Source organism: Mirounga leonina, unplaced genomic scaffold (genome assembly GCF_011800145.1).
Source record: "Mirounga leonina isolate KUSES-001 unplaced genomic scaffold, KU_Mleo_1.0 Mir_174, whole genome shotgun sequence".
Lineage (NCBI taxonomy): Eukaryota > Metazoa > Chordata > Mammalia > Carnivora > Phocidae > Mirounga > Mirounga leonina.
In genome coordinates this window covers 73253216-73275222 of record NW_023270451.1, presented here as the reverse complement: position 1 = coordinate 73275222, position 22007 = coordinate 73253216, and the positions used below count along the sequence as shown (strand labels likewise).

Sequence of the window (22007 nt, the reverse complement as noted above, 5' to 3'; positions counted from 1 at the left end):
GGACCATCACTAAATCTTGCATAAACTGGCATTAATGCACTTTAATGTATAATTACCTGTCTCCATATTTTTCTCAATTACTAGACTATGAGCTCCTTTACACTAGTTGAAGTTTTGTTCGTGTTTCTATCCCTGGAGTCTTACCACAGTGCCTGGCCCATGATAAAAATAAAATAAATGTTTGTTAAATGCAAGTTCTGAGTTAAACTAAAAACTCAAAGCCTATCCAGTTAACATTTCCGCAATAGAGTGGGAAAACTACCTTCCTACTTCTCAGTATTATACTTCTTTTAATGCAGCCTTAGGTCAAAAAGGATTTTGGAAGCCACGTGATATCTTTAAACATAGGAGACTTTCTTGGGGCACCTGGGCGGCTCAGTCAGTTAAGTGCCCAACTCAGGTTTTGGTTCAGGTCGTGATCTCATGGATCATGGGATCAAGCCTCTCGTGGGGCTCCGTGCTCAGTGCGGAGTCTGCTTGAGAGTCTCTCCCTCTGTCTGCCCCTCCCCAAACTCGCGTGCACACTCTCTCTCTTTATATGTAACTATTCTGCTTAATGCCCCTGTCAGCAACTTCCCATTGCAAAATAAAATCCAAGTAATTTTCTTTGCCTGCAAGACTAAATATACTCAGATTCCTGCTCTCTTCCTTAACTTCCCTCGCCCTCCCCCATCTTTGTGAGGTGCCTGCATCTTTTTACCCATGGTCTCATTATTCTTTAGTGTGCCTCTGGCCTCACCTCAAGCACTTGCTGTTTGCTCTGCCTGGGTCACCCTTCTCCAACAACTCTGGCACCTTGTCATCATGCAGGTCTCAGGTCAAATGTCCCAGAGAAGCCTTCCTTAAGTATCCTATTTAGAGTTGCCCCCTAAAAGCCCCCATCTCTCTATATCACATAGTTTTATTTTCTTCCTCATACTCAGTATTACTAAAATTATCTTATTTCTAACCTATTATCTGAATCACCTCCTCAAAAAGAACTCCAAAAAAGCGGTGAACTTACTTTCTTACTCATTACATGACAATAAATTCTTTGTGCTATAAAATTTGTGAGATGCTGCCAATGATTCTTTGCTAGTAAATTACCATGTAAAAGCCTATTTTAAAACAGTTAAATTACCTTTAACAATTCCAATCACTAAAGCCCTCCCATTAATCAAAGATAAACAGAAGGAGATATTTTGAGTATGGTATTTCAACTAAACTACTTTGGAATCTGAATGATACAACCCTTTAAACACTGAGGGAATGACTTTATAATTCTGTACTATCTTACCACAGATTCACTTAAATGTCAACCTACCAGCAAGGAGAAGCTCAACAGCTGCCAATTCTCCAATATCAAAAAGGTCACTAAGGATAAAGGCCTCTTTAATGAGCTGTTCAGGAAGAAGTCGGGTTCCCTGTTGACCCTGGATAGCGACTCCCTCTGTACTGGCTTTCTGAACCTTCTCGTGTTGTTGGACATTTTTTGGCTACAATGGTAAAAATAAATAAAATCATGGAATGAAAATAGTATACTGGAGACAAGGTCTTAAATTATTACCTAGAGAAGTTAATTCATGATAAGGCAGACAGCTAACATGATGGAAGAAGTACTGCTTATCAGACAATCTACAATTAGACCTTTATGACATGACACTTCCTATTACCTTCAACACTTATGCTGTTACTATCTTCTCAATAACTGCTTCTGCTAAACTCTGAAATACAAAATGTTGAGAAAGCACACAAAACAGTACACTATTTTTCAAATTTGTAAGGAACGTTTCTAATTATATATTTCATAAATAAAAACACAAGGCCTGCAAGTGGGAAATAACAAATGGATATATGAATTGTTGAATCAGTTAGGAGGACTAAGGATAGTTTGTTAATATATTATGTAAAATGCAGTCTTATTCACAAAAGTCTTACTTGATTCAAATATTTAACAAATGACATACAGTATAGAATTACTTGATGGATCATAAAATTTCAGAAATTTACATTTTATAAAAAGCCACATCGGTCATTTAATCCAACTCTACTATTAGCAGATGGAAAAGCGGGCGCCTGGGTGAGGCAGTCAGTTAAGCGTCCAACTCTTAGTTTCGGCTCAGGTTGCAATCTCAGGGTCATGAGATCAAGCTCTGCACTGCGCTCCACCCTTAGTGTGGATCTACTTCAGATTCTCTCTCCCCCTCCTTCTGCCCCTCCTGCTCCTGCTTACTCGCTCGCTCTCTCTCTCTCTATAAAAAAATTAAATCTTTGAAACAAAAAAAAAACCAAACAGATGGAAAAGCTAATGCCCAGATAAGTCAGGTGACATCCCTGTGCACATACAACTCTAGTGGTAGAGCCAAGACTGGAACTCAGCTCAACTGGCTCCCAGGCTACAGCTCTTTCTACTAAAGACAGCAAGGGAAAAAAATAAAAATAAAAAAGCTAAAAAGCAAAAGGCCATTTCTGGTAAGACAAACAGTTCTTAGATAGTCTTGTTAGTCTATAAGAGAAAATTATCAAACAGCAAGAAAAGGAATTTCCAAATATAAATTCCCTCCACTGAAGTACTCAATTCCTGGTTGAAAAGGATTTCAAGATGCAGTGATTAATGACACGCAAGAATAAATTAGTTCAGCTAATACAACTTACATAACATTATGAAGAGTTAAAATGTTGAAAATGTACCTGGAAATAAACAAAATAATCAATCTTACTGAGCTTAGATATATTAACTATCGGTCAGAAATTCCAAGGAGGCTCGTATTTCTGTAATATACTAAATCTTCTACATCACATTCAAATATTACTAAGATATCTCCTGGCTAGAGATTACAGTATTAGCATCTGTGGAGAACAGAAAGGTAATAACTGCTTCTAGGAAAAATTACACTCGTAAAGAAAACTTGAGTCAAGGACTAGGACAAGTAGTATATTTCATTCACATGCATTAAAAACGTAGTTGCTCTCTAATCTTAAAAAAAAAAAAAAAAAAAAAACATATCCAAGAAGCAAAAAAGAAAATTTCCTACTGGGTTTCTGAACAATGAGATGAAGTCAGGTTTGTGTTTCTTCAAAATCATGTCAAGAAGGTGGACAGCTTCAGGTTGTCTTCTCCAAAGGGCATTTCCCACTGTTTGCCAAATGTCTTTGTAAGGACCCCAGAGGCTGGCAGCTTCAAGAAAAAACAAACAAAACAAGCATCAGATAAAACACACGTGTGGAAAACAACATTAGGTTACTGTCCACACATTTCAGTCATGCTCACCATACCTACTTCAAAATATACAGGGTTATACCTACAAACCAAACATTAATATAAAAGCATACATATCAGGTTTCTCAAGCAACAATAAAAACATTATTTTACTTAATATAACATAAAGTAAATCCTAACTTTAAACTGGAATATCTGCCATGGTTTTGCCACTTTTTTAGATGTGTGACATGGAGCAAGGAAATAACCTCTTAAACTTCAGTTTCTGTGCATAAGTAATAGAGAAATCATCTATATCATAGGGTTGGATTGATTCAATGATATAAACCAGGTGAGACACAAGACAGTGCCTGGCATACTGCAGGCACTCAGTAAATGTAGGTGCTTCCTATCCTCCCCACCATCCAAATAAAAGCAGGAGCAGGGGCAAAAGATTAGATTTTGTAAAACTTAGCAGCTGAAAAAAAGCACTTTATTGTGGCTGGGACACTAGCTATTAAAAATCAACATAGAAATATGGAACACTTCTATAAATTTATATAAAAAGGATCACATTTTGATTTGTAAAAGTAATAACAGTAAGTAATACTGAGCTTTTGCTATGGTTCTAAGCTCTTCACACATATTATTTTATTTCAGAACACTATGAGGTCAGCACTATGTCTTCCTCCATTTTATAGATACGGAAACTGAGGCAGAGAGGTCAAGAAACTCACCCAAGGCCACACTGGATAGGTGAGTCATGAACCCAGGCAGTTTCTCATCAGAATGTGCCTTAACTGCTAAACTACATTGTCTCTATACATAATACTTGGAAAACGAAAATGTTTGGGATAAATACAGGTATTTCTGACATATCTATTAAGTGAAGAAATTAAGATCACATCTAGACATACCTAGGCAAATTCAACTAAACTCAGCCAAATTCACTTATCTAAAAATGTTTTAAGCCCTTAACAATAAAATATTACAGAGGATAAGAGAAACAATCTGGTCTTTAAAAACTCACATCAAGTTTTGGAGACAAAGCATACTTCAGTGAAAAATTTTAGTAACAATACAAAAAAGGGAACATGATTGTTGCCACAAAAAATAAATAAGGATTTCAAAAGACAAAACGATGGTCAAGAATTTCTAAGGGATGACTACACCTGTGCAGCAATTTGGGGAAAATCTGGGTGACAAAGAGCAGCCAAGGGAAAGTGGGAGCTAAGGCTCAAAGACAGGTGTGAAAGTGTAAAAGAGAATTCAAAGAGCCATAGTGATGTTAAAAGAGTTGTGACTTCCAAACTTTTTTGACTATAACCCACGGTAAGAAATATTCTGTATCTCAATTTAGTACCCACTTATATGCAAAACTGAAAAGTTGTATATAAAGTACTAATATTCATTCATTGTATCAATGCACTCCAAGATTTTGTATCCTGTTCACTATTTTATTCACTATATAAATTCACTATATTTATTTTAGACCCACTGTTTGAATAACACTCCCTGAAGACCCAAGTTTGTTTGCAAACAATCAAATATGGTACCGATATGTGTTTATAAAGACTCTGAAAGGGAAACTAGTCAAAACCAATCAGTCTAGGTGCCAGGGTGGCTTGGTCGGTTAAGCATCTGCCTTCGGCTCAGGTCATGATCCCGGGGTCTGGGATCGAGCCCCGCAAAGGGCTCCCTGCTCAGCGGGGAATCTGCTTCTCCCTCTCCCTCTGCTGCCGCTCTGCCTACTTGTGCTCTCTCTCTGTCAAATAAATAAATAAAATCTTTAAAAAAACAAAAAACAAACAAACAAAAAATACCAATCAGTCATTCCAGAAACTTGGAACTTATCTACAGCCTAAACTGTTAAGGGTGGTGTGTAAACATGCTTAACTGCTATCTGAGAAAACACAAATCCAAAGAAACCTACCAGGGCAGGCAGGGCACACTCTGCTGAGCATGGAGTCTACTTGAGACTCTCTCTCTCCCTCTCCCTGCCCCTCCCTCCTGTCCCCCCTCTCATGTGTACACTATCTCTCTAAGAAGAAAAAAAAAAAAGAAGAAAAAATAAACCTACCAGTGCAGTAAGATGGCATGATAATGTAACCTAATTAAATGTGTTAAATGTTCATTGTCCTATGAATAATGCTGTCAGAAAAAGGCAATGCACTGGGAAAAATTTTTTAAGGGGGAATGTGCTGGGAGAGGACAGACTAAACTAGTCAAACCAGATCATTTATTCACTCAACAAGTATTTACTGAGGGCTTTCTATGTGCCAGGGACTATTGACCAAGCAAGACAAACAGGATCCCAGTCCTCACAGAACTTAGAGATTGACACAGAGAAAGTCATTAAACATAGAATTCAGAAAATAATTACCAATATAATAAAAGACAATGGAGAAGTACAGAGTGCTAGGAGAACATATAAAAGGGAGAACCTAGTCTAACCTAATCTGAAGATCAGGGCAGGAAGCTATAGGTCTTTGGTGTGGGGATGTGGGAGATGGGAATCAGCAGGTCTAGACCTCACATAAACAGCAGTCTACTCCCTGCTTTTCTTTCATTCTTGCCAATTTTCTGAGTAAAAAATATAGCTTGTCATATAAATTTCTAGAGTAAAAAAAACCAACATGAGTACCAGTGCAGATATACTTCCCATTAAAGATCAATAAATTGAAATACTGGTTTACCTATCTGTCTTTTGAGTCTCATTAAAGAAAATCAATTGCTAGGATCCAATCAACTCTGGATATACTAAGAGCCCGCCAAAATGAGAACCTAACCCCTAGATCCTGCTGATTGCCAGTGAGGTACTGGTTGGATGCTAACTAGCTAATTTCCCTAGAGATCATTTTCTTGGCCTTCTCTAACTGCAAAGGATAGAGCAGGTTTGAGTCCTGGATTCCAGGCCAAGATGGAATTTTTCCTATTAGTAAATAGGAAAGTCTCAAGTAGTAGATGACAAAATGAAATTGGTACTATAGGGCAATGGTGTGGTTGCTGGACTAAATAGAACCACAGAAGTGTCAGGAACCTAGGATGACAGGTTAAGTAAGCCGCTAATACGGTGATAGAACCTAAAGGAGGATGAGGGCAGTAAAATGACAAGAAAAGGCCTGTTAGTAGAAAAGAGCCCGAACTAGCAACTGACTGGCACAGGGTACAAAAGAAAGGTATCAAGGGGAGCCTGGCTGGCTCAGTCGGTACAGCATGTGACTCTTGATGTCAGAGTTATGAGTTCAAGCCATACACTGGGTGTAGAGAATCTTAAAAAGAAAAAAGAAAGAAAGGTATCAAACAACTTCTAGGCAAATCTGAAACTTGCCTTACACAGGTATTTAAAAATTCTGAGAAAGAGCTGACAAAAGTAAATTCTCTTCTTTAACAGTAACAATATATTGAGGCACCTGGGTGGCTCAGTTGGTTAATCGTCCAACTCTTGATTTCAGCTCAGGTCAGGATCTCAGAACCGAGGGACTGAGCCCTGAGTGCACCTCCGCACTCAGCACGGAGTCGGCTTGGGATTCTCTCTCTCCCTCTACCCCTCCCCCCGCCCCCCCACAGGCATGCACACTCTCAAATAAAAATAAATAAATCTTTAAAAAAATAAATAAAAGTAACAATATACAACAGAACCTCTGAAGAACCAATAAATTTCTTTGTATTAAACATACTTAGCATTATAAGCTGAATGAGTTATAGAGAAAAATTCTATTTCCCCCCCTTTTATGAAGCTGAGAGGCATCCAGTAACTGGTCAAAAATCTACCAAAAACCCCATGTATCCTGGTATCCTTAGTCTATTATTAACATCAACACAACACATAGTTAATTGCAACAAAGAGTTTTCATTGGTTGGCTAATTTTCATAAATATCTTTCTGTGATTACAAATGAAAAAAGGCTATAAATTCTTCCAAATTACTAAATATGTTTTAACATAAGTGATCTCATTTGAGAAATATATTTTCTTTAATGTTTAGGAATACCTCCAGCAAATCACATTCATTCACTCATTTATCATGTACTCGGTACTGGTGAGCTTACAGTGCAGTGACAAAACACAGTAATTATATAGTCAGACGTAAGGGTAATATCCAACTTGACAAGTGCTATGAAGGAGAGGTACCCAGGGCAAGAGATTACAGAATCGGGGAATACAACCAAGTCAAGGAGGTCAGGGAAGAGAAGGATTCCTTGAGGAAGTGATCATTAGTTGAAGTCTGAAGGATCAAGAATGGAGTTAACTGAAGGGAGGAGGGGAGAACATACATCCAGGAAGAGAGGACAGCACAAGGGTTCCCATGGGAAGAGGGAACACTGCCCTCTTAAAGAACTGAAAAAGCCAAGAGCGCTAGAGTACAGGAAATAAGGGTTTGGTAAGGAGGCAACTGGCATAGCAAGCAGGGCTCCCTAACCCATATTAAAGATTTTGGTCTTTGCCCTAAAAGATCAAACAAGATAAAGATTTTTAAAGTCTGAGGTACTTAATGAAATAGAAAAGCACATTTACCTTACTGAAAGCTGTTTAAGAGGATGGGAAGAGACTAGAGTGGGTAGAGCAAGAAAAGGTATGGAAATGGTACCAGTGTATACTGACAAATCTTTTGAAAGGTTTGACTGTGAAGAGAAGCAAAAGGATAGTAACTGGGACATGAGATCAAGATCAAAAGGGGAGGTTAGTGGAAAGAAAAGAGAGAGGTGAATATAGGAGAGGGAGGGGATAGTAGGGAGAAGGGCATAAAGGGTGGGAGGAGGGCATAAAGGGTGGGATTTAACTTAGACACAGGGAAACTGGTTAAAAAGAGTATAGATACATGTAGGTTTAAAGTTTTTAGGGTGAAAAAAGAGAGTGCATGCCTACTGGCTCTTATTCTTCTCTATGACTAGGAGGCTGAGGGATCAGTTACAAGTTAAAGTTTTGAGGAGTTGTGGAAAAAGTCTGAAACAGTCTTTTCAGGACAGGGGTGAAGAGGACAGGGGTGACAAGACTACTGTGAACAGGACAGGGGTGACAAGACTGCCACAGAAAGCCTGCTAACCACTGTCAATGGTTGCTTACTAACAAGCCTGTAGGTCTACTCGGCTGGAATGATACAGGTCACAATACCAGTAAATCACGCAGCTGAAACTCAAGCAAAGGTCTTAGAATCTACAACCTCTATTTTTCCCTGTCCACAACTATAAGATGTTTGTTTGTTTATTTGTTTGAATTGTGGTAAAAACAACAACACAGAATTTGCTATCTTAAACATTGTTAAGTGTAGAGTTCAGTAATGTTAAGTGCATTCACATTGTTGCACAACAGATGTCCAGAACTTTTTCATCTTGCACAATGGAAACTCTGTACCCATTCACTGAACAACTCTCCATTTCTCCCTTCCCTCACGCAACCAACATTCTTTGTTTCTGAGTTTGACTACTTTAGGTATCAAATATAAGTGGAATCATTCAGTATTTATCTTTTTCTGACTGGCTTACTTCACTTAGCACAATGTCCTCAAGGTCCATCTATGTTGTAGCATATGACAGGATTTCCTTCCTAAGGCCAAATAATATCCCACTGTATGTATATACTACATTTTGTTTATCCACTCATCCATCTATGGTCCTTTGGGCTGCTACCCTAGGATGTTTAATTAAATATACATATATTCTCCTGACTCAGCTGTGAAAAATGTTTCCTTTCTATGTTATTAATTAAACACTCCTGTCACAAGGCCTTATTATACAATGTATACTCTTTGCAGTTGTTGGTAACTCCCTTTCCTTGTTCCTTCAATGATTTATGTTTAATGATAGTAACTTGGGATATGTACTAAAGAACAGTATATAACCACACATATAATATGCAAGCCTTGTTTTTAAGATTATATCTGGGTAGGAGACGAGGACAGAAATATTTAGAACATAACTTCATGAGCAGCATTCATATATATGAAAATTTGATGTAATAAAACGAATTAGGTTGTGCTTAAGTAGTTTAAGCACCTAAGACTGGTTTACAATCATTAGGTGTATAAACTTGGGGATGTTACTTAACTACCCTAAGCCTTTATTTCCCAATCTGTAGACTGGGGTACTTAACAGCAGCTACTCCATAGGTGTACAAAGGGGATTAAATGAGATAATGCAAGTACAACACTTAGTCCAATGCCTGGGACATACCAGATGCTCAATAAACATAATCCTTCATCATTATAAAATAATTTGTGAGTGTTCCTGAAATGGGTTGATTTGCAAAATTCAGATTTAGCAACTTTACAAGAATATGAGTCCTGTGGAAAGCAGAACCAGCACTCCCACCCCCCAACCCCCCCCCAAAAAAGACTACAAAAGAAAAAGGGGGGAAAAAATTGCCCAGTAAATATTACTCTTGAGTGAGATTCTCTACTAACATTTACCACACAGACATGCTCTTTAAATTGAATCTAAGAAGCTAACCGCACCTCATTCTGAGCAGGAATACTCCGTTTTCGAGACCATTCTGCCCTGTGCAGGACTTTTGGCATCTTTGCCCCGCCCATTAGGCGCCAGGAATTGTGACAATCAAAATGCACCCACTCTTTCAAAAGCCTCTGGGAACGGTACCGCCCAAGGTTGAGAATCACCAAAAGAGAACCCACCCCAAATCCTCTAGAGTCCTTCAACTACCTTCTTGGTTCTACCCTGCCCGGAAGATCTACCACTCCAAAGGCAGAGTATACAGGGACGCGCCACATGCGCAGAGCTCAAGAGTCATCGGCTGAGCCAGTGGCACCGCCTCCCCAGCCACCTTCCAGGTTGCAGGCTTCATAATCAAAGATATTCGCTTCCTACAAGAGCGCCCAAAATCCATAAGGGACTGCGCTACCTACTCTGAGGTGCGAGTTTTCAGCCTACGCTTGTAGCTAAAAATTATCTCGGGTCCTCTGGCCTCACTGCCGGAGACTTGTGTATCTTGACGAAATCCGGGCCAAAGACACATCCTGGGGTGGGGAGTTGAAGGGACCAAGCTCAGCCCCTGGCTGCAAGAGACTGCACGCCCGGTTCCAGGGGACCAAGCCTCCGTGCCTCCACCCCAACTCCAGGGCTAGAGCTGCAGCGCCGACGCGCGCCATTCAAACTGGGGAGGGGTGGGACTCTAGGCCCAGAGCTAGGGAAAAGCAAGCACGATACAGAAGTGAAGGCCTGGACTGCGAGGAGCCTCACAGTCCGGGTCTCTCCCTAAAGAACCAACCATCGCCCTGCCCGACTGTTTCCTTTCTGCCCCGGCCGCCCTTACCCGAATTTACCGCCAACAGCGTCGCCATCTTGGAGGCGCACTAACGGAGCCCTCCTGTCGCACGGAAGCCCCAGAAAAGGATGAGGCTGCCCGAAGCCATGCCTGAACGGAAAGGTCCCACCCTGTCTCGGAATGGCACTCTCGACTGACTCAGGCAGACAAAGACTTGAAAATCTGCCGTAGGCACAGATGTCAATTTTCGCCGCGATATTCTCATTCAAATTAGGCAAGGGCAACCAGCAAGGAGATGCGAGGTCCTCGATATGACGTTAGTCGTGCAGTGCATTCTGGGCCTTGTAGTTTCTATTTAATGATGAGTGAAGTTCAGGGGAACGATAAGACAACGAGACTAATTATTGAAATTATGGCTATTTATGATATTATAAAAGCCATAAATAAATTGAAGTCATTATCTCCATGTCAAATTAAACCTTCCTTGCATTCCTCTCTTTGAGGAGTGGAGTGGGGTGTAAGGTATATAAATCCTAAAAAGCCATTTATCAGTTATAAACTAAGTTTTCATTACATTTCAATATACCAAGTGTGTTGCGTCAACATAGTTGCATAGATTGAAACAAATCAAAGTGAAACAAATCATAACTTTTTATTATGACACTTTCATATGTATACAAAAGTAGAATAATGAATGCTCAGCTTCAATCACATGGCCAATTCCTGTACTCCACCCCTAAACTCCAGGGGAGATTATTTTGAAGAAATATCCAGACATATCATCTCATAAATACCTAATATTTTTCTACCTAAGCACCCCCAAATAGCTGGATTTTTTTTTTTTTTTTTTTTTTTAGATTTATTTATTTGAAAGAGAGAGAGAGAAAGCATGAGTGGGGGGGGGGGGGAGCAGAGGGAGAAGGGGAAGGCAACACCAGGCTGAGCAGAACCAACATGGGGCTTGATCCCAGGACCTGGAGATCATGACCCCAGCCAAAGGCAGACCCTTAACTGACTGAGCAACCCAGGGCCCCCAAATAGCTGGATCTTCTTTTTTTAGTTACTAAATTTTAGTTTGCTAATTTTCAAACTAAAATATAAAGAGTCATTACCATTTACTATCATATGCCAGATGTTCATTACAAATTTGACATTATTGGACAATGCAATAATTATTATGTTGTCTCATTTAATCCCTAAAACAACCCTATTAGGAAAATGATGTTAATTACAGCTACTTATCTCAGAGATGTTCCCTGTGCCTTACAATCTCAATTTATCAACTCCAACATTCCACTGAGGTTGGGAGGAGATAAGAGTTTATATTTCTACTTCATTGTTGGAAATCAGAATTACATAATTTAGACACAATCAGAGCAGGCATGTTCATTCTTTTGAACAAACAGTATTGAGTGACACAATGTACATTAGGTGGAACACAGAAGTCTTTGGAGATTTTTTTTGAAAGTCATTGTTTTATAGACACAAATGCCAGACTACCATGAAAGTGGTTTTAAGGAGTGAAGGGGAAGAGAAAATGAAAAGGCAAAGCAACATTTCCTGAAGTTTAGCATGAAAGGGAGAAAAATATTGAGCAGAAACTTGGCAGAGAGTGGCATTTAAAGATTTTCTTTCTCAGGAGGACAACTATTACAAACCCTCCTTCCCTCCACCCCTGCAGGCCCACACACTTCCCTCTCAGCAGATCACTTTGCTTTCTATGAAGGAACACTTAAACTTCCTGCCACTCTCCCTCATCCATCACATTTACAAGGATTCTTTCACAGGTTCCTCAATCCATAGCAATTGAGATATTGCCATCACAACTCCCTTAAAACTGCTCTCAGGATGGTCACTAATGACCAATTGTCAACCCCATCAGCACTTTTCTGAATTTCTTAGAAATTCTTTTCCCCCTTGACTTGTGGTGCACCATCCTTGTTGGTTTTCTAGTTCTTAAGTTTCCTGTATGACTTCTCTTCCTCCTCTCACCCATTAAATGTAGGTCTTTCCTTTGGGTCTCTATTTATTCATTCTACTTGCTTTCTCTAGGAAATCTTACTGCTTCCTATTACCCCCTGTTTGCTGATGAATTCTCTATTTGAATCTCTAGTCCAGTCCTTTCTCCTGGGCTTCAGATTTGCATATCCAGCATGTCTACTCCACATGTCTATTGATCATCACACAGTCATCTCAGAATCACTTAATTAATTAACCCCAAACTTAAATTAGCACTTTCCGGGGTGCCTGGGTGGCTCGGTTGGTTAAGCATCTGCCTTCGGCTCGGGTCATGATCCCAGGGTCCTGGGATCGAGCCCCACATCAGGCTCCCTGCTCGTCAGGAAGCCTGCTTCTCCCTCTCCCACTCCCCTTGTTTGTGTTCCCTCTCTTGCTGCGTCTCTCTCTGTCAAATAAATAAATAAATAAATAAATAATAGCACTTTCCTCCTAAAATTCTGCCACCTGTATCCACCCAATTGCCAAAGTCAGAAATCTGGGAGTCATTCTATATGCTTCCTTCAACAGCCAAATCCTACTCATTCTATCTCATAGATATTTCTGGAACCCTTTTTCTTTGCTCTGTTCCCTATGTCATTGTTCTCTTCAGGTCAAGCTTCTTTTAACTTGTATTTTGCAATAGCCTCTCATAGGTCTTCTTGATTTCCATCTCATCCTCCTCTCATGGACCCCAAAGTCATTTTTCTTTTTTTTTTTTAGGATTTATTTACTTATCTGAGAGAGAGAGCACATGCGCACATGCATGTGTACGAGTTGGGGGAGAGGCCAAGGGAGAGAATCTCAAGCAGACTCCCCATGCAGGGCTCCATCCCATGACCCATGAGATCATGACTTGAGCCGAAATCACAAGTAGGATGCTTAACAGACTGAGCCACCCAGGTACCCTCCCAAAGTGATTTCCAAATACACAAATCAGATCCTGTACTTGCCCTGATCAAAATTCATCAATGAGCTCTCACCCAAAAGTAATATTTGAAAACTTCTTAGCAAGGAACTCATGCCACTTCCTGATCTGGTTCAGCCTCCTTCTTCAACCTCCTCACCCTCACTCTTCTCACGCAGTCATATCTTTTTGCTGATCTTTCTGAGCTATTTTCTATTCCCCAAGTACAACATACTTTCTTGTACTGTGTATGAATGAATGTCTTTGCACCTGTTTTTCTATATGCCTGGAATGCCCTTCCATCCCTTCCCTAGCCTATTGACCACCCACGAAATCAACCTCCCAAATATAACCCATCTTCCAAGTCTGAGGGCCTGTGTTAATGCTGCCTCCCTGATGGTATCTTTGATTACTCCAACTAATTCAGGGGATTCTTTCCCTACATCCCTATTGTACTCTTAGCCATCCCTATTACAGCCCTACATACTGTGATGACTGTCTCTCCACTAAAACTGTTAGCTTCTTGTGGTAGACTGTTATTAAAAGGCCCCCAATGAATCACACATCCCTGAATTCAAGCTAGTGTGTAATCATATGCCACACTGAATCTGGGTGGGCCTTATGACTTGCTTGGGCCAAAAAAATGCAGTGGAAATGATGTTGGGCAAGTTCCAAGGACTGAAGAGGCAGTGCTGCTTCTGCTTTTCCTCTTTTGGCGCCCTGAACATCACATGAGGAGATCTGAGCTTGCCTCTTTGAAGATGAAAGACCATGAGGAGAGAAGCCTAGCCAGCCTCCAGCTGTTCCTATTATCCCAGCTAAGATGTCAGATATGAATAAGGCCATCTTGGATCCTCCAGGCCTAGCAGAGCCACCAGTTGACTGCAATTGGGTATGTAAGCCCAGCCCAAATTGCAAAATCGTGAGCAAGTGAACACCTAGTGTTTTAAGCTACAGTTTTGTGGTTTGTTATGCTCAAAAAACAACTGCTTTGGGGCATCTGGATGGCTCAGTCGGTGAAGCGTCCGACTCTTGATTTCGGCTCAGGTCATGATCTCAGGGTTGTGAGATCGAGACCCACATACTGGGAATGGAGCTTGCTTAAGATTCTCTCCCTCCCTCTCCCTCTGCCCCTCCCCCCCAAAACAAACAAAGAAACAAACAAAAAAACTGATTCACTCCAACAGCAACTCTGTCTTCTTATATTTAAGTTCCCTGCTCCTGCCACATCTCTGGCTTGCAAGTACAATTCAGAAAAAACAGTTTGCAGAGCTTGGTGCTTCCATGATCCACTGAAAGAAAGAGAGATGGAACATATGATTGTGGTTGACGGTTCAGACCCTAGAGCTTGGCTTCCTGGGCTCAAATTCTTTTAGCTGTGAAACCCTCCTTGGTGAATCAGTTTCCACATCTCTAAATGGGGATGATAATATTAGTACCTTCACAGAAGAATTTTTAAGAAACTTTTTGTAGGCACGCCTGGGTGGCTCAGATGGTTAAGCGTCTGTCTTAGGCTCAGGTCATGGTCCGGGGGTCATGGGATTGAGCCCCACGTCTGGGCTCCCAGCTCAGCGGGGAATCTGCTTCTCCCTCTGCCTCTCCCTCTGCTTGTGCTCTCTCTATGTGTGTGTGTCTCTCTCTCCAATGAATAAATTTAAAAAATCTTAAAAAAAAAAAGAAGCTTTTTGTAAAGTGCTTAGAATGTGCTATATGAATGTTTGTTAAATAAAAATCAATTGTTTCTAAGGCAAAATAAGTGCTAAATGGAGGTATAGTAAATTACTTAAAACTAGTTTAGCCAAAAGTGCACTGCAGGGGCGCCTGGCTGGCTTGGTCGGTAGAACATAAGACTCTTGATCTCAGGGTTGTGAGTTTGACCCCCCACGTTGGGTGTAGAGATTACTTAAAAAAATAAAACCTTAAAAAAAATAAAGTGTACTGCAGGGGCGCCTGGGTGCCTCAGTCTGTTTAAGCGTCTGCCTTCAGCTCAGGTCATGATCCCAGGGTCCTGGGATGGAGCCCTGCTTCAGGTTCCTGGCTCAGCGGGAAATCTGCTTCTCCCTCTCCCTCCCCCCATCAAATAAATAAAAAAATCTTTTTAAAAAGTGTACTGCAAATGTGGAAGCATGCAGCAGTTAAACAATGTGTGGTTTCTCTGGGGTCAGGGGTAGGACTGCCCCAATCAGATTGATCCATTATTTGTAACTTGCCTCACTGCCCCTACTAGTTGAGTTTTAAATGTATACACAAAGTGCTTTGAGATCTTAAAATAAGGACAGTTATTTCTTATTTGGAGTCTGGGAAATGAAAATTAGGTAAAATTACACGATGGAGGTAGCACACAGGTGATAGGATTTTGGAGGATCCTGAAAGTGTATGGGATAGGAAACGGGGGAATAGACCAATGAAAAAGTGACAAAGTCCTAAGTTTAGTATTTACTGAGCTGCAACACCTTCTCTGGACAAGGCTTAAGAACTCAGATGAGTTTTCAGGGGCGCCTGAGTGGCTCAGTCCTTAAGCATCTGCCTTTGGCTCAGGTCATGATCCCAGTGTCCTGGGATCAAGCCCCGCATCAAGCCCCGCATCGAGCCCCGCATCGGGCTCCGCATCGGGCCCCGCATCGGGCCCCGCATCGGGCTCCGCATCGGGCTCCGCATCGGGCTCCCTGCTCAGCGGGAGGCCTGCTTCTCCCTCTCCCACTCCCCCTGCTTGTGTTCCTGCTCCCGCTCTCTCTCTGTGTCAAATAAATAAATAAAATCTTAAAAAAAAAAAAAGAATTCAGATGAGTTTCCAGTTCTATGATTTTCCACATCCTGCCCAGTGGAGGACCCCAAGGCATGACAGATTCATGGCTATGTGTATGCATTGACCCCAGCCAGTGGCCAGTTAAGTTTGCAGTTGCAGAACCACTGGCCTGGGAGTGCTGGTGGCCTCTGGTGGACTAGGAAACAAATTAGCCCTAGATTTTTCCCTAGAGATGCACAACCGCAATGCATCAAATAGGTTTGTTAGAAGAGCTTCCCCTTCGTAGGCTGCATCATCCTAATAGCCTCCTAACTGGTCTTCCTGCCTCTGGTCTCTTCTTTCCAACTCACATCCCACACCATAACCAGAGGGATCACTTCATCCTCTCCCCAGTCACCCCCACATCCTTGTCACCGGCCTGAGGCGAAGTGCAATTCTTAGAATGGCCTACAAGGCTGTTCCTGATCTGGCTCCTACAGGCCTCTTCAGTTTAATCTCACATCTCCTCCCATAGGCTCTTCCTCAGTGACTACTGTAGCTACTAAGATACACATTCTCAGCCCCTCTAGCTCCCCAAGACCCTTTATCAGAGCAGCCCTTTTCTTCATGGGGTATTCCCTCCAGCTACTGTATCACATCTTCCTTCCCCCTGAATCTTTGTTGGCACTCTCTTCTCTAGCCCCTTCTGGTCGGTCTTCTCAGGAAATCACCTTCCCCCACCCCACCCTTACCTGAGGCTAGATTAAATGCCCTCCTGTAGGAGGGCCTGGGTAGTTTAGTCGCTTAAACTGAAGCATCTGCCTTTGGCTCAGGTCATGATCGCAGGGTCCTGGGATCAAGCCCCACAGCAGGGAGTCGGCTTGTCTCTCTTCCTCTCCCTCCGCCCCTCCCCCGACTCTCTCTCTCTCTTTCCGTCTGTCCCTCTGGACTGAAAGCTCCACACAGAGGAGTAGAGGTATCAACAGGTACCCAACAAATGTTTGCTGAGTGACTAAGGGTGAGGAAAGGTCACGCCACTGTCTTCTACTCATTGCCAGACTATATTGTGGACCTCTTGAAGACAGCTTCACAAACCACCACCTCTCTCACAAGCCCCTGAATACTCTAGGATAAGAAAGCCAGGACCCTCTTTCCATGATGTATGGACTACCAGCACAGACCTGAGGGGACAGGGTACTCCACATTTCCTCTTCTGAAGAACACCAGGGCTCCAGCTAAGGAGCTAATCAGCTCCAGCTAATCGCCTTGAGAGGTTTTCATATTGCTATGTGTGGGAACTTGGTCCCGACAGAAGGTGCCTGACACAGAACAGGAAAATGAGGAGTAGTGGAAAAGTGCTGGTGGTAAAGTTTTTTTGTTTTTTTGTTTTTAACCTGATCAGGAGTCTGGATTGTACTCTGGAAATTCACAGGGCACGAGTGTGTGAAGGATAGTGGGGAGTTACTGAGGAAAGCAGAATTCGGTCAGAGGGTGATGACAGAGCACAGCATTCATCCCATCGGAAGAACACTCCAAGAGAAACCATGCACAAGGAACAAGAAACCATTAATTGAAATAAACTACCGCACTGTTCAGGGCGTGATGTAAACCCGGAAACAAAGGACAATGGGAAATATTCCCTAGTGCAGACAAATGCAAACTAGATAAATTAGATTAAAGAGACTTTAAGAAAAATTCCAGATTTACATGAAGCTGCTGTGTAGGGGTCATTTCTCTGCTTCAGTTTGGCTTAGGGACTTTCTTCGCACTTCAGGAACCGTTGAGATTCAGGAAGAGACTGATACACAATGTAAGGTATAGCGGGCTGGCAGAGTGGAGAAGAGACTTTTATTTATTTTTTTTAAGTGTTTTTTTTTCCAAAGATCTTTTTTTAAATTTATTTGACAGAGAGAGACACAGCAAGAGAGGGAACACAAGCAGGGAGAGTGGGAGAGGGAGAAGCTGGCTCCCCGCGGAGCAGGGAGCCCGATGCGGGGCTCGATCCCAGGAACCTGGGATCATGACCTGAGCAGAAGGCAGACGTTTAACGACTGAGCCACCCAGGGGCCCCGAGAAGAGACTTTTAAGGCAGGTTGCCTGGAATCTGGATTTCTACTTTGCCCGTGACTTGCTATGGGAGAGTGAGCAAGTTATTCAACCTCTCTCAGTCTGAGATTCCTCATCTAGTAAAATAGAAATGCTTTCCTTACGAGCACCTGGGTGGCTCAGGCTCTTAAGGGTCTGCCTTGAGCTCAGGTCATGATCCCGGGGTCCTGGGATAGAGCCCCACACCAGGCTCCTGGCTCAGCAGGAAGCCTGCTTCTCCCTCTCCCTCTGCCTGCCTGTCTGCCTGCTTGTGATCTCTCTCTCTCTGTCAAATAAAAAAAAAAAAAAAAGAAATGCGGGGCTCCTGGGTGGCTCAGTCGTTAAGGGTCTGCCTTCAGCTCGGGTCATGGTCCCAGGGTCCTGGGATCCGAGCACCACATTAGGCTCCCTGCTCAGCTAGAGGCCTGCTTCTCCCTCTCCCACTGTGTCTCTGTCAAATAAATAAATAAAATCTTTAAAAAAAAAAAAAAAAGGAAATGCTTTCCTTAGAAAGCTGTGAAGAGGGCGCCTGGGTGGCTCAGTCGGTTAAGCGACTGCCTTCGGCTCAGGTCATGATCCTGGAGTCCCAGGATCGAGTCCCGCATCGGGCTCCCTGCTCAGCGGGGAGTCTGCTTCTCCCTCTGACCCTCCTCCCTCTCATGCTCTCTGTCTCTCATTCTCTCACTCTCAAATAAATAAATAAAATCTTTAAAAAAAAAAAAAAGAAAGCTGTGAAGATTCAATGAAATAACATATGAATTTAACATGAAACACTTAAAAGACATTCTGCTGTAATAAGGATGATCAGACTAAAGAGTAATGACGGTAAAGTATGGGGATTAGAGAAAAGAAAAAGGAGCCATGGAATAAGAGTGTCTGATAAAGATGTATGAATGCAGTACTAATAATAGTTTAGCATCATTGAATTCTATTAATGAGGCTCCCACAGTAGTATTAACTCAACCATGTTACACAACCCTATACATATTAAATTACACATTTAATAAGCACATAAGTAGTAATAACAGTAAATGCTTTTAAAATTATATAGAAAATTGATGTGGCTGCAGGAAATCAGAGTTGAATTTACTGTGATTTTAAGATTTCAATCTCCAGCCACAAATGTGACAACTGCAAGGCAAGGTAATCATTTTTTAAATGTAATTTAAGAAAAAAAAAAAAGTACTATCCAGCATTGAAATATTGTTGCAACTTGGTTTCTCTAAAATTACATCTTTATAGTACCTAGAACAATGCTGGGTACTCATTATTTTTTATTGTGATAAAATATACCTAACCTAAAATTAACCATTTTTAGGTATACAGTTCTATGTCATTAAGTACCTAGAACAGTATGTAATACCCCATGGTGGATGATCAATAGATATTTGTTTAATGACTCACTGTACAGGAGAAAAAAGTCAGTATACAAGGCAGAGTTAGATTGAGAGAGAAAGAGTATCAAGAAGGCTCGAAGAAAAAAACCATAAGCAATATTAGAAAATATTTCAAATTGAATGCAAATTATGTCTCTTGGAAAAGCAAAGCTAATTAAATGTATGGGGAAGGAGAAAACAATAAATAAGTGGAAATCAATCAAATAGAAAATGGAAAAAGAAAGAGAAAGCCAATGAACTCAACCGTTCGTTCTTTGGAGAAAGAAAATTGATGAATCTTTAGTTTGATTGATCAAGAAAAAAAGGGAGAAAAACACAAATTGTCAATATTGAGAAGGAGGAAGTGTCACGTCAGATGCTACATGCATTTAAAAGATAGCAAGGTTGGGGTGCCTGGGTGGTTGAGTCGGTTAAGCATCTGACTCTTGATTTCAGCTCAGGCCATGATCTCAGGGTTCTGAGATCAAGCCCCAGGTTGGGCTCTGCACTGGCTTGGAGCCTGTTTAAGATTCTCTCTCTCTCCCTCTGCCCCTTCCGCCTTGCTTGTGCGCTCACGCGCACACTCACACACTCTAAAAAATAAATTAAGTAAGTTTAAAAAATTTTAAAAAGCGAGGAAATACTATGAATTACTTCATGCCAATATATTTGACAACACAAATGAAGTGGTCAATTTTCCCTCACAGACAAAAGTTTCTAAAATAGAAAACCTACATAGCTTTATATCTGTTAATGAAATTGAGCTTGTAATGATGAAACAAATCTTTGGATAGGCTAGCCCAGGTCCTCTCTCCACAGGACACTGGCAGTCACAAATCTAGGTCTTTTGCTCTTCTTTTCCCAAGACCACTGTTTCCGTTAACAAATGTTTGCTTTGCTTTGTTGTTCATTTTTTTCCCCCAGAATTAATTCAATTGGCAACCTCTTGATGAGATTGGGACACACTCTGGTCTCTGGATTGGACTTGGTCTTCTAATTTCTAGAACACATTTGTACTCTGTCTCTTAGGATTTCCTACGGTCTTAATGTTTGTTTTCCCCCAGATTCATATACTGAAATCCTAATTCCCAATGTGATGAATTAGGAGGTGAATGAGATTAATGCTCTTATAAAAGAGGCTCCAGAGAGCTAGCACCCTCCTTCCACAAGATGAAGATGCAATGAAAAGTGTGCAACCTGGAAGAGGGCCCTCACCTGACCATGCCGGCACCCTGATCTTGGACTTCTAACCTCCAGAACTCCGAAATAAATTTTGGCTGTTTGTGAGTCACTCAGTCTATCATATTTTGCTGTGACAGCCTGAACGGACTAAGACAGGATTTCTTGCAAATGACCATTTCATGCAACAGTGTAATCACTGTTTTCGCTTATAATCATGATTAATTTTGCTCTCAGATTAATTATTTGGCAAATTAATTGCTTAATGAAACTCATTAAGGAGTATGAGAGTGGAGACCAACTTCCTCTCCAGCTAACTTTCAGCAACTAGCTGAAGTACCTGGCTCAACGGACAGCTGAATGTAAGAACTGTGAATTTGCAAGGTAAACTTTTTTTTTAACAAGCTGTTTTCACATTAAATCTGTTACATTGCTCAAGAGTTCAAATAAGCTCCAAAGAAAGGCTGATACCAGTGACAACCCGCATAAGACAGACTCATCCACCAGACTGAGTATCAAAAAGAATGAGATGGTAAAACATCCAGACATGCACATTTCTTTCACTTACAAAGGTTGACTTAGCATCACGAGTGCACATAGGATCCCAGAAGTCCAATGCAAACTAAATAGGTTTTTTGATCAAACCTTAAAAAAACAATTGCCAGACACTTCACCCTCTGAGAAAGCTTATTTAGGGGGACAAACTACTTTGGGAAGATAAGTCTCCTTGAATATATTCGACTATCAAGGCACGGCATCTTCCTATATAAAACATTATCATTTTCACACTGCTCTAAAGAAATCCAATGAATAACTGCTTACTGGGCTCGATGAATCTTCAGTGATAGAGGTGCCCCCGACTGCCAACACCTCCCTCCACAAGCTCGCCTGTTATTTGTTCTTGAACGTGACCCTCTGGCGTTTCCAAGCCGCTTTACCGAACCGCTGCACGCGGGAAAGCCCCGAGCAGCGTGAGGTCAAAGAGTACGACACAAGAACCGCCCAAAGCCAAGGCTTCCAAGCGGGAGCTCTCTTCTTCCAAGCGGACTAGAGAATGCTGGAGCGTGGCTTCAGGCCACAAGTTCTTGGGTGGAAAGTCGTCCATGGGGCGCCTGGGTGGCTCAGTTGGTTAGGCGACGGCCTTCGGCTCAGGTCATGATCCTGGAGTCCCGGGATCGAGTCCCGCATCGGGCTCCCTGCTCAGCGGGGAGTCTGCTTCTCCCTCTGACCCTCCTCCCTCTCATGCTCTCTGTCTCTCATTCTCTCTCTCAAATAAATAAATAAAATCTTAAAAAAAAGAAAGAAAGAAAGAAAGAAAGAAAGAAAGAAAGAAAGAAAGAAA

General features: G+C 41.6%; 1 protein-coding gene and 1 pseudogene across 2 annotated transcripts in view; both read right to left on the bottom strand.

Annotated features, from left to right (window-relative positions):
• Positions 1-10495, bottom strand: part of NUP205 (nucleoporin 205) — an 81520-nt gene extending 71025 nt beyond the window's left edge. For both annotated transcript variants that reach the window (XR_004682116.1, XM_035021171.1), the window contains exons 1-3: positions 10447-10495; positions 3015-3157; positions 1304-1475 (exon numbers count right to left, since the gene is read on the bottom strand). Coding sequence is in view for 1 of the 2 variants with exons in the window: in XM_035021171.1 (XP_034877062.1) it covers positions 1304-1475; positions 3015-3157; positions 10447-10474 (343 nt within the window). In the remaining variant the exon portion in view is untranslated. The remainder of the gene's footprint in view (positions 1-1303; positions 1476-3014; positions 3158-10446) is intronic.
• An 11104-nt stretch (positions 10496-21599) lies between these two features.
• LOC118020571 overlaps positions 21600-22007 on the bottom strand; it is a 1119-nt pseudogene continuing 711 nt past the window's right edge.